Genomic DNA, 11,265 nt, shown 5'->3' on the forward strand with positions numbered 1-11,265 from the left:
GTTGTTTGAATACTGTGGTAAAATGTAATCATTTATTTACATTTTTTTTGTTTTTAGGTTGGTGCATGTCTGTAGTTTTATTGAGAGTTTTATTGTATGTGTGTGTGTGTGTGTGTGTGTGTGTGTGTGTGTGTATGTGTGTTTTACTGTGCACACAAGCATTTTCTCATGGTATAGTTTCATATATTGTCATGCACTGTACACTAGCATTCAAAGGTTTTTGGTCGATAAGATTTTGATAAGATCCTCCTGTCCCCTCAGTATACCGTACGCCATTTTAGATGAAAATCTACTAATGGCAAGCAACTTGTAACACCTGCAAGCATTGTGTGCGCGCTGTCTATCTGGCAGCATGGTGTTCTTTTATTCTGCTCCTCCAAAAACAACAGTATTAAAGCAGTGCTGTGTATATGCTGGGACATCGCCAGACAAAAACTCATGATGACTCCAACATCCACCACACTTAGAATCATTGTGCATGCATGTGCTGTGTGCGAAATGCCGAAAGGATTGGACTTTATTGGCTTTACTTGATGACAGGTGAATGGACTGAATTTCACTTTCACACTTTGGCCTGTCGTTGCTCAAAGATTCACTGCCCATTTTAACTGACGGATTGGCATGTATGTTTAGCATGAGTCACGGGTGTTTCAGGTGCTTCAAGATTATCTCTGTGTCCCAAACAGATGAACATCTGCGTTTGCCACCCACTCCTCCCAGCAGCCATGGCAGCGATAGCGATGGATCCCAGAGCCCACATTCACTGCCACCATTAAGCCCTGGCCACCTGCAGAGCCCACATTCACTGCCTCCCTCCAGCCCTGCCCGGCTACAGGCCCGAACCTCCACAGCCATCTCCTCGTCCCCTCTCCTCACCGCCCCGCATGTGAGTCACACGCAACACAGCATGTGCCACAGCACATTCATTATATACAATTCCAATTTTTATACACATACATTTTAAGCACATATATACAGAGTGAAAACGATGACTTGTGTTGTAATGCAGAAGCTGCAAGGAACATCAGGCCCTTTGATGCTGACAGAGGAAGAGAAGAGGACTTTGATCGCTGAGGGATATCCTGTCCCCAACAAACTACCGCTCACCAAAACCGAGGAGAAAGCCCTCAAACGAGTGCGCAGGAAAATAAAAAATAAGGTATTACTTATGATCACATACTATTAATATTGAATCAATTTAGTTTCCTATTATATGATATTTGTGTGCATATATATATATATATGCTAAAGTAGGTGCATTTTTTTGTCTTAGATCTCTGCACAGGAAAGCCGCAGGAAGAAGAAGGAATACGTTGAGTGTTTGGAGAAAAAGTAATTCCACTTTATTATCTCTCCCTCTTATTGCTTTGTTCTCTACCTCTTCCATTCCCTCTCCCTTTCTGACTGCTCTCCTTTTCTTCCCCTTTTGCATTGTTTGTCTAGCACTAGCATCCACTCTCTCTGTGCCTTCATCCTTCTTTCTCTTTGTTGACCTCCTCTCCTTTAATCCTCTCTTCTCTCTCACCCCAGCACACCCTCTCCCCGCAAAATACTCTATTTCTTGCTTGCTGTTTTATGGCTTTTGTTGTGTGAATGCGGCCAATGGCTACAGTCCATGCACTCATTGGGGTGTGTGTACGTTTGCATGAGTCATTTTCCCTTTTCTGCTGCTGTTAGGCTCTCAGGGTTTGGATAATGTGCTGGAGAGACTGGACTCACAGTGGACACATACACTGTTTTTTTCCACCATGCTCCCGTCAGTCATGCTGACAGGATTATGTATGGTCAAACATATGGAAACGATTTATTTATGTGTCAATCTGTCATTGTGAACACTTTTTCTCCTCCTCAGAGTGGAGAACTACACTTCAGAGAACAATGAACTTTGGAAAAAAGTTGAGACGCTGGAGAATGCCAACAGGTGAGATACCATATGTGTGCTTGTGTTTAATCACAGTGAATCATTTATAGGTGAATTTTAATCAATTTAATTGTAACCGTATTTGCGGTAAGGGTACGCAGCAGCTTCTTTGCAGTCAGCAGCTGTTGTTAAGTCAGTCCAGATGCACGCAGGTCTTAACCTCCCCTTCCGATCATATAGAGCAGCACCTTTTCATTCTCTACTGGGTGGCCTAGTTAGAACATAGGCGCTGTCGACAGGGTGCTCCATGGGGGATTGGGTGTTATCAAAGTCAGCTTTTTTGTGGATTAACTGTAAAACCTTATTGAAGACACCAGCTCTTAAAGGGGTAGTTCAGCCATCAGTCATCATTTACTCACCCTTATGTTGTTCCAAACCTGTATGACTTACTTTCTTCTTTGGAACACACACATACATACATATATATATATATATATATATATATGTGGGGTCTAAACATTAGCAAACCTATATGGTTTAGTTTCTTGTATAGAACACAAATGAAGATATTTTAAAGAATATTTTAAAGAGGTTTTGTTCATGTAATGAAAGTCAAAATGCTAAATTATATATTTATATTGAGCACTTTAGGTTTGCTAATGTTTAGAATTGTAATTTTTGTGTGAACTATCCCTTTAATAAAAATATGCAAGAAAGTATCGTGGTTTGTTTAACATGTTTTGAACTACATTTGAGTATCATGTCAATACCATGGTAAATTAATACTGTAATCATTCAATACCACAGTAAAGCATCATGTGCTGTAGGATTTTTTCGTTGTTTTCTCTTCATGTCAGGATTTTGTAGGCTGGTTTGTTATTTAAGCCTGGGGTTGGTAAAATATATTTTTCTTTAAAGAAACTAATACTTTTATTCAGCAAGGATAAGTTACAAAATATTTCTATTTAAAATAAATGCTGTTCACTTTAACGTTTTCAACATTGATAATAATATTAAATGTTTCTTAAGCACCAAATCAGCATATTAGATGAAGACTAAAGAATTTCAATTAATGTAAATTGAAATAATATTTCACAGTCTTTCTCTTTTTACTGTATTTTTGATCAAATAAATCCAGCCTTGTAGAGCATAAGAGACTTCTATCAAAAATATTTTTAAAAATCTTACCGACCCCAATCTTGTGAAAGGTGTATAGTAAGTGTATAGTAATGCTTTTTAACGAGGATTGGCTCAGGCCCCTTATTAACAACACACTTAAAGTAGCACGCAGCATGGTGCCGGCCTGCCCCTCATTACAGGATAAAGAGACTGTGTGTGTTGGCTCTCTGCCGATTCTTATTAGGATAGAGCCTTCTGAGTTATCTAAGAGAATTCAAAGAGACAGCAGGGGGGAGTTTGTGTTTGTGTGTTAGTGGGTGGGTTGTATATTAATCTGAAGAAAACCACTGTTTATATGATCAACTTGAGATGATTATTGCTTGGTTAGTAGGGCGGTCTGAGCCCCTCTCACAACTGATAACATACTGTGTTAAGCTAGACTAGTCTACAGCACTCATGACAGATTCTGTATTGTATGTATCTGTGAAAGCTAATATTAGTTGTTTTGTTTTGGGGTGATGTAGCCAAGTGAAAAAGCACTTAACTCCATGTACTGTTTTGGATGAAAGAGTCTGCTAAATGATGAAACACTAAAGTAGCCTTTTATTATTGTTTTTAAACATGTTGCAATGGCTCTCTCTGGCGTTGGAGGAGCTCTCTATCATATGATGTTGCTTTTTAGTTACTCCACTAGAGGGAGCTCAATGTCCTTTTGTATCATCACAGAATAATTCGGTGTTTGGTGTTTTAAGCCCCCAACGGCGCCTTCCAGGCAGCGAGGGGATGGGTAGGTTAAAGGTTGAGGGTAGGGTTAGCTGCCTCTAAGGAGCCATTGGGGGCTTAAAACACCATCGAGTGAATAATTTCTTCTGAGAAAGTCTGCTGCTGAGATTACATGCACAGACACAGGTTCACAAGTTGCTTCTTATATACAGTATAATGTGAAATATTATATGTATGTATATGTGTGTGTGTATATATATATATATATGTATATATACAGTATATACTACATACATGCATACATACATAGTGTATGTATATTTATAGAGTAAAGCTTTATTTAAACAGTAAAAACAAGATAAAATAAATAATTAATAGAAAATAAGATACCAAACATAAGAGATTAAACTAAAAAGAAATTAAGAATAGAAGAGAATTTAGTTTTTGAATAGACTATACTGCCTGCTAGAATATTCCATTATGTGGGATACAATATGCAATAAACGATTCAAACAGTAGTGAACATACAATTTTTTACATGTAGAATTATGCATTTGGCAGACACTTTTATCCAAGGCAACTTACATTGCATTGAAAGTATAGATTTTATCAGACGCATGCATTCCTTGGTAATCAAACCCGTGATCTTGGCGTTGTTAGTGCTAGAGCTACATGTCACATTACCTCACTACATTGCTTGTTTAACTCAGGTTAGTTATCATTTGAAATAGTTAATATACATTTTTATGTAATTCTGTATAAATTTGTTATCATATAACCAGTCAAAAATGAGATTATTAAAAAGTGATTCTGATTTGAATTCTGGTTCAAACATAACACTGAAAATAGAAGGCCGAACACATTATCTCACGTAGTGTGCTCTACTTGTGTCCTGAACGTTTCTGTAAATGTACTAGGTCATCCAGGTATTCTGTGCAGATGGAAAATGTGCCTATGGTGTGCATACTGCAAAAATAGTATGTGTAGTATGCCATTATATCATTCAGATTCTGTGGCTATAAGTACAGTAACTATGCAAGTTTTGGGTCACATCAGAGAGTGTGTAAGAGAGCAAAAGAGGAAGAGTATGTTTTATTGGCCTCTGAAGAAGGAAGTAATTGAAGGGGAAATCAATTAACAGCCACTGCACGCATACAGAAGCGATGATGAGGAGTTGGAGTGCGTTTGTGTGGGAGAGACTGTGTGAGTGGTGAGGAGTTCAGTTTATGTAACACTGTGGCAAGTAAGAGCTGTATTATCCTCACACGCTCTCTGAGCTTAAGAATAAGAAGATCCTGCTGTTACAAAACGGCACAGAGAAGAACACACATAGCCTGCAGACAAATATGATGCCTACACCCTGAACTGAAGACTTTACTAATCATTTTTCTTTTGTGATGTTGTTACTATCATCCATAGGTCTCTACTTCAACAGCTACAAAGACTGCAGGCTCTAGTGAGCGGGAAAGTGCCTCGATCCTGCAAGATCGCCTCCACGCAGACCGGAACCTGCCTCATGGTATATATGCACACATATACTGTACAAACACATGCATTTATTCCAACACACTCATATTCACACACACATTTTCTTTGTGTTTCTCTCTAACAGTCTTATTGAAATGGCCTGGTTTCACAGACAAGGCTTAGATTAAGCCAGGAGTAGGCATTCATTAAATTAGGATACATTAGTTAAATTAATACAATATGTAAGATTTTTGTAATAAAATATCCAAAAATCACTTGCACAGTGTGATATATTTCCTGCAGTTGTGTACTTACAATATCCCAAAAGTTCCCAAAGATTTTTAATTTCAGAGAAATTCCAATTTTAAATAATGGCTCGTCCCTGTTCACTTGTCGCCTGTCAATGACGTAATATGACATGGTAACCATGGCGACAGATGTGGACAACTGCGTTACGTCTAGCGGCACTTTCAACACACTCAAATGCAGTTTAGTGTGATAGTGTAGACCAAGTGAAACGGCGCTGCATTACCTCACAAGTTTCATTCGTCTAATAAACTGACATGTGTGAGTAGAGTAGTAATTCAGCACTTGCGGGTAGTTCGGTAGAATAAAATGTCTTCGTTCCTTTATATCCGCAGGACTTGCGTGTGGCGCTGATATCTGTCTCTCATTAGCAATCGTGCCCTGCTTCATACCACAGTCATGTTAAAAAACATCAATGTATTCACTCATCCATAAACATTATTAGATCCTTCGGCATGACAAGAAGTTCCATAATTCCGCTTATGCGTCATCAACCTACGCCTTTGTTATCGTAAGAGGTTAGCGACCCCTAGCGGTGAAAAAAATTACATATTGTAGCTTTAAGTAGCTTTTATAAATGTGCCTGCCTTAGAAAAAAAACTTAACTGGTGTGCATCTTGAGACAAAACAATGGCACTGACATATTTTAAGATATGCCAGTGAAAGTTGCTTTCAGTTAAAACTGCTCAAACCTGGGACTAGGCTTAAGCCTTGTCTGTGAAAGCGGGGGCTTGTCTGTTTAGTTTAGTCCTTTGAACCTATGCATGTAAAGGCAGGTCAGCACTGCTCTGACAGCTGTAGTGCAAGTAGATTACAGTGGGGCGGTGTGCTCACCGTGTGTGTGGTTCCTCCTCCTGGCCAGGTGGTGGCGCTGTGTTTTGTGTTGGTGCTGGGCTCATTGGCTCCCTGCCTGCCCGAGCTCTCCCTCTACTCTTCCTCCTTATCTTCATCATCCTCACACACGGTGAAGTCCTCACCGCTGCCCTCAGGTGACCTCTACACCACCAGCCAGGGTATGTTTGATCCCTGCCCCTAATGTAAAGTCGAAATCATCAACTTTCATTGTGTACTTTGCATGATATTATTACATTTCTCTGCGTATGAGCAAAGAAGCGTTTATTTGTAGGTCATCCAGCTTTCAGACACATTTAATTATCCAGGCAGATAATAGCTGTGTCTTTGACAGCACTTATTTCGTTCCCCCCACAAGAGACTGAAAGTGTTTGAGTCCGTCTCTCTTATAAAGGTTATTAGTGCAGCTCCTGGGCCGACTGTGCCCATTCTCACCCTCAAATTACTGTCAGACATCCCGGAGAGTTTTAGATTGAAATCATTACTTCCCTTTGAGCAGATTTTACAATCCTCTTTCAACTTTACAACACACGCCGAGCCTCATCTCTTTCGGCTCTATCAAAGCTGTGCTTGAAAGGGGCTTCAGATGCCTCATCCATTTTCACAAGGGCCCTACAGACTCTGCCTGTGGATGATGGTGATGGGTTGCTGTAGTAACCAAAAATCATAGAAGCCTTAATGTGTATTGGTTTGCCTAGAAGAGTAGCACTCTCTAAATTTTGCTCTTTTTTCCCTTAAACACTGTCTTTGAGTCCAAGACACGCTTCTCTTCTCTCTACATATCTCATGAGAATCAAAGTAAGCAAATCATGCAAGACATGTGACATAAGTAACTCTGTTCTCTCTGTGTGTGTGTAGTCCGCTCCCGTAGCCTGCTCTTCTATGACGAGGGTGGCCCAGTGGAGGACGGCCACAGGGGCTTGCTGAGTGTGGAGAGGATGGAGGGGGTGCCGCGACACGTACAGGACCTGAAGGACAGCCACGAGCAGGATCATTCTGCTCTCGTGAGCAGGTACTTGAACCAGGCCCAACCGGAGCCTGCAAGCTACAGCAACACATCCGCGGCCCCACTCCGTCCCCCTGAACCACACTACCACTCAAGGTGAGACACACACTGACCGTACTTTTAATATAGTCAGGTTTATAAAATTTGAATACAGTCACGTTATAAAATTATTTAATATAGTTATTTTTGTGTTAAAGGCACACTATGCAAGATTTGTATCTTAATATAACAGCTTCGAAATCATTTAGATGGTAAACGAATTCGTAGTAGGGCGAATCATCCCGATAACAAAGCAGGGGGGGGGGGGGGCGGCGCTGGCAAAACCAGCAATGCAGGTTTGAGAGGTGGCACCCCGACAAATCTCGCGAGAATCACGACTTGCTTTACGGCACGACGTCACATACATCAACAAGATATGAAGCAGCCTCTATCACTAACACGCATTTCAGACGTGAATCATGGCAGAGTCGACGAAGAAAACAAAAAAAGCGCGGTCGGAAAAGTCAAGGAAAAGAAAACGACGGCTCTGCATGAGTGGTATTTACGACAGTAGCGTTAAATACAAGTACTCCACAGCGACTCTAGGGGTCGCTGTTTGAGAAAAACGGAAACTGCATAGTGTGCCTTTAAATATCAATTTTGAGTGTTAGATGACTATCGTTTAAAAGTTTGGGCCAGTAAGATTTTTATTATTTGAAAGAAATGAATACATTTGTTTAGCAAGGACATATTAAAGGTTGTATCAGTGATTTCAGGCCCAAAAAAAAAGATCACGTTCATCTAATCTTTCCTAACGATCCGCTAGCTGCCCGCCCCATAAGCATGCTGTCAAAAAAACGCGTCTCTGTAGGCAGCCTTGGCTCTGAGATCTGCACACAAAAACAATTGGTTTCACCAACCACTCAAAACCAAAACAAATAGTGTTCCAACCAATCACCGACAGGGGGAGGGTGTTGTGAGGTTTTGAGCCAGCTTCTTCTTCAGCTCTGACTTCGCGTGCAGCCATGCACGAGCACAAAACCTCACAACACCCACCCCCTGTCGGTGATTGGTTGGAACACTATTTGTTTTGGTTTTGAGTGGTTGGTGAAACCAATTGTTTTTGTGTGCAGATCTCAGAGCTGCCTACAGAGATGCGTTTTTTTGACGGCATGCTTATGGGGCGGGCAGCTAGCGGATCATTAGGAAAGATTAGATGAATGTGATCTTTTTTTGGGGGGGCCTGAAATCACTGATACAACCTTTAAATTGATCAAAATTGACAGTAAAAACTTGGTTACAAAATATGGTTAAAACAAAATTTTTTTCTATTTATTTAACGTTCTATTCGCCAAAGAATCCTAAACAAAAAAAAGTGTATTACAGTTTCCATAAAAATATGAAGCAGCGCAACATTGATAATAAGAAGAAATGTTTCTTGAGCAGTAAATCAGCACATTAGAATGATTTCTGAAGGATCATGTGACACTGAAGACTGGAGTAATGACGCTGATATGAATGAATCACATTATATATATTCAAATAGAAAACACTTATTCTAAATTGTAATGATATTTCACAATATTACTGGTTTTGCTGTATTTTTGCTACAATAAACGCAGTCTTGGTGAGCATTAAAGACTTTAAAAATCTTACCGACCCCAAACATCCCTTTGAATAATTAGTAATTGTCTCTTTCTTTCTCAGAAAGCGGGATCCTGAGGGAGGAGCTGAATATTTCTAATTTCTCTGAGTGGAGCTGCCTCCATCACCCAGGCCTCCACTAAAGTCCGATGATCCTGCACTACTCGGCCCTCGACCCTTACCGTTACAGATCCTGAGTCTCCTGACCCCCCCTAAAAAAACCAACAAGCCTCATGACCACCATCCAACCCGCCTGACTTGAATTCCAATGACATTCAGCGCCAGAACTGTGAGAAGAGAAAGGTGTTCATCCATACACTGAAAGTCCCCTTTGCCAGCAAGCACTGAGTTTAAGGACTAAGAGAGAGAAGAGAGGATGTGGGCGGTTGTACATGCTGCTCTGTTTTAGATGGATGTGAGCCTGCAGCTCTAAATTCACGAAACACTTTACACAAAGGGTGTGGGAGGGAAAGTTCATGAGTGTTTGTTTTGATTTTCCTAAAATGCCATGAGACTGTCCATTTACTACATATCCTTACACCCCAAAGAACTTCTTTTTTTCTTTTTATAACTCTTTTTTTAATCTCTGAATGTTTTCCAGCAGGTGTAATCACAGGTGCCTGACATACTTTGCGGTTTCGCAAAGCTTGCTTTGACAGGATTTTCTTCCTCTGCCATCTTGGCTTGCTTTTTTTCTGCATAAGTTTAAGCTGGATTGCACTTGTTTTGCACTAGGAAAACTAATTGATTTAAGTGCCTTCACATTCTTTTTCATGTAGTCATATTTAAGATGCTCCTAACAGCATATTTTCCTCTTAAACCTCTTTTACTTCGCTTACTTTTATCGATGCGTTTTATTCTATTTTTGTTTTCTACTTTTAAAAGGCAGAGGCTTTTGTACTGAATTTAAAATTTTATCCATAATATATTCTAGTATTGGCAGCATCCAAAAAAGAGCATATTTATTTTATGCACAAAAAAATTATGAAAGTTATTGTGTTTTTTTAAATGAAAGATGATGTAAAGTTTACATGATCTTGTTGTCATAACTGTTAAACAGTTTTTTCTGTTATCTTTATTTCTGTGTAAAGAAAGTTTTGTATATATAGAGAAAAATGAACAGGGCCGATCAAATCCTGTGCGTGTTTAACCGTGTTCAATCTCTGAAGAATTCTGTACAATCCACATGAATCCATTAAAAACATTGGCCTTAATGGATACAGGGTGAAAACAAACAGTTATTGGAAAAAGAAGTGAACCTCTTTGAAAACGAATATTATTTAAAACAGGTTTTTCTGATAATGGAATACTTCTTTTTAATGTTAGTCTGGACTGTCTGTATTCTGTACGTGAGTGAACTGTTTGACCACTGTAAAATTCACCAAAAATATCTGGGAGTTGATAGTGCAGTTGTGTAAATATGCTTTACAAAAGTCTTTTTTGTTTGTTATAGATGTCAGTGCTTAGAAACAATTTTTTTAATCATAAAATCTTTTCTTTTATGTTTTTCAGTTCTTTTGGTAAATCATTTTCTTGTCCTCTGTTGCTTCAGCCACAATATTACTTTTATTGTACAGCTAGAGATAACCACTGATAAACATGATATTTAATTCTTCAAGTTGCCTCTGATTAAATTATAGGAATGAAAGTGGCTGTCACAGTCAAATAATTATTCTGTGGTATATGTGCCATAACACAATGAAAAACTGGGTTGGCTGCTTATGACATGGAAGAACAGTAGATAACATCTCATTATCAGCGTAAAACTGAATTCACCATAGTTTAAAAGAGCTTTCATTTCTTATAAGTTTGGTGACAGAGCAGTTTTTCATCATCTCTGTTTCAGTCTTCTCACCCATCAATAGATTCCTCTTGTCAAATAATAATATTGAACGGATTTGAATGTTTCTAAGTCAATAAATGTAAACTTTATGACTTCATTGCACATACTGTTCACAGACAATTAGTCTCAAACCTGGAACTCCAGAATATCTTACAGCGTTCTGGAATTGAATCTAATGCCCAGTATGACGATGGAGATTATGCTTTTAAATGTAATTGTTGCTGGTATCATCTGTATCTCTGCCCCTTTTGCCCTTTGTACATATGACTGATGATAAATGTTGGTTGTAAATATGGAGGACGTATTTTTATATTTCCGATGCATTTTGGTAATCACCATGCGGTTTGGGTTGATTAGTATCTGTGTATGGATCTGGCTCTGTATGTATCTATGCTCTGAACCTCTTGCTTTTTCTGTCGTATCTAAAGTAGAGTTAGAATGAAGCAAAATACAAAATTTGCAGAT

General features: G+C 39.2%; 1 protein-coding gene across 3 annotated transcripts in view; it reads left to right on the plus strand.

Annotated features, from left to right (window-relative positions):
• creb3l1 (cAMP responsive element binding protein 3-like 1) overlaps positions 1-11,265 on the plus strand; it is a gene marked incomplete at its 3' end in the record, with an annotated part of 67,436 nt that extends 56,171 nt beyond the window's left edge. For 2 of the 3 annotated variants that reach the window (XM_079867907.1, XM_079867906.1), the window contains 8 exons: positions 687-886; positions 1,010-1,159; positions 1,274-1,332; positions 1,853-1,921; positions 5,123-5,222; positions 6,339-6,489; positions 7,187-7,430; positions 9,021-11,265. In XM_079867907.1, coding sequence (XP_079724033.1) covers positions 687-886; positions 1,010-1,159; positions 1,274-1,332; positions 1,853-1,921; positions 5,123-5,222; positions 6,339-6,489; positions 7,187-7,430; positions 9,021-9,057 — 1,010 coding nt within the window. Of the gene's footprint in view, positions 1-686; positions 887-1,009; positions 1,160-1,273; positions 1,333-1,852; positions 1,922-5,122; positions 5,223-6,338; positions 6,490-7,186; positions 7,435-9,020 lie in introns of those variants that run through there. The other variant, XM_079867908.1, reaches the window with a different exon arrangement.

This window comes from Squalius cephalus (genome assembly GCF_949319135.1).
Source record: "Squalius cephalus genome assembly, chromosome: 3".
In the NCBI taxonomy this organism is placed as follows: Eukaryota; Metazoa; Chordata; class Actinopteri; order Cypriniformes; family Leuciscidae; genus Squalius; species Squalius cephalus.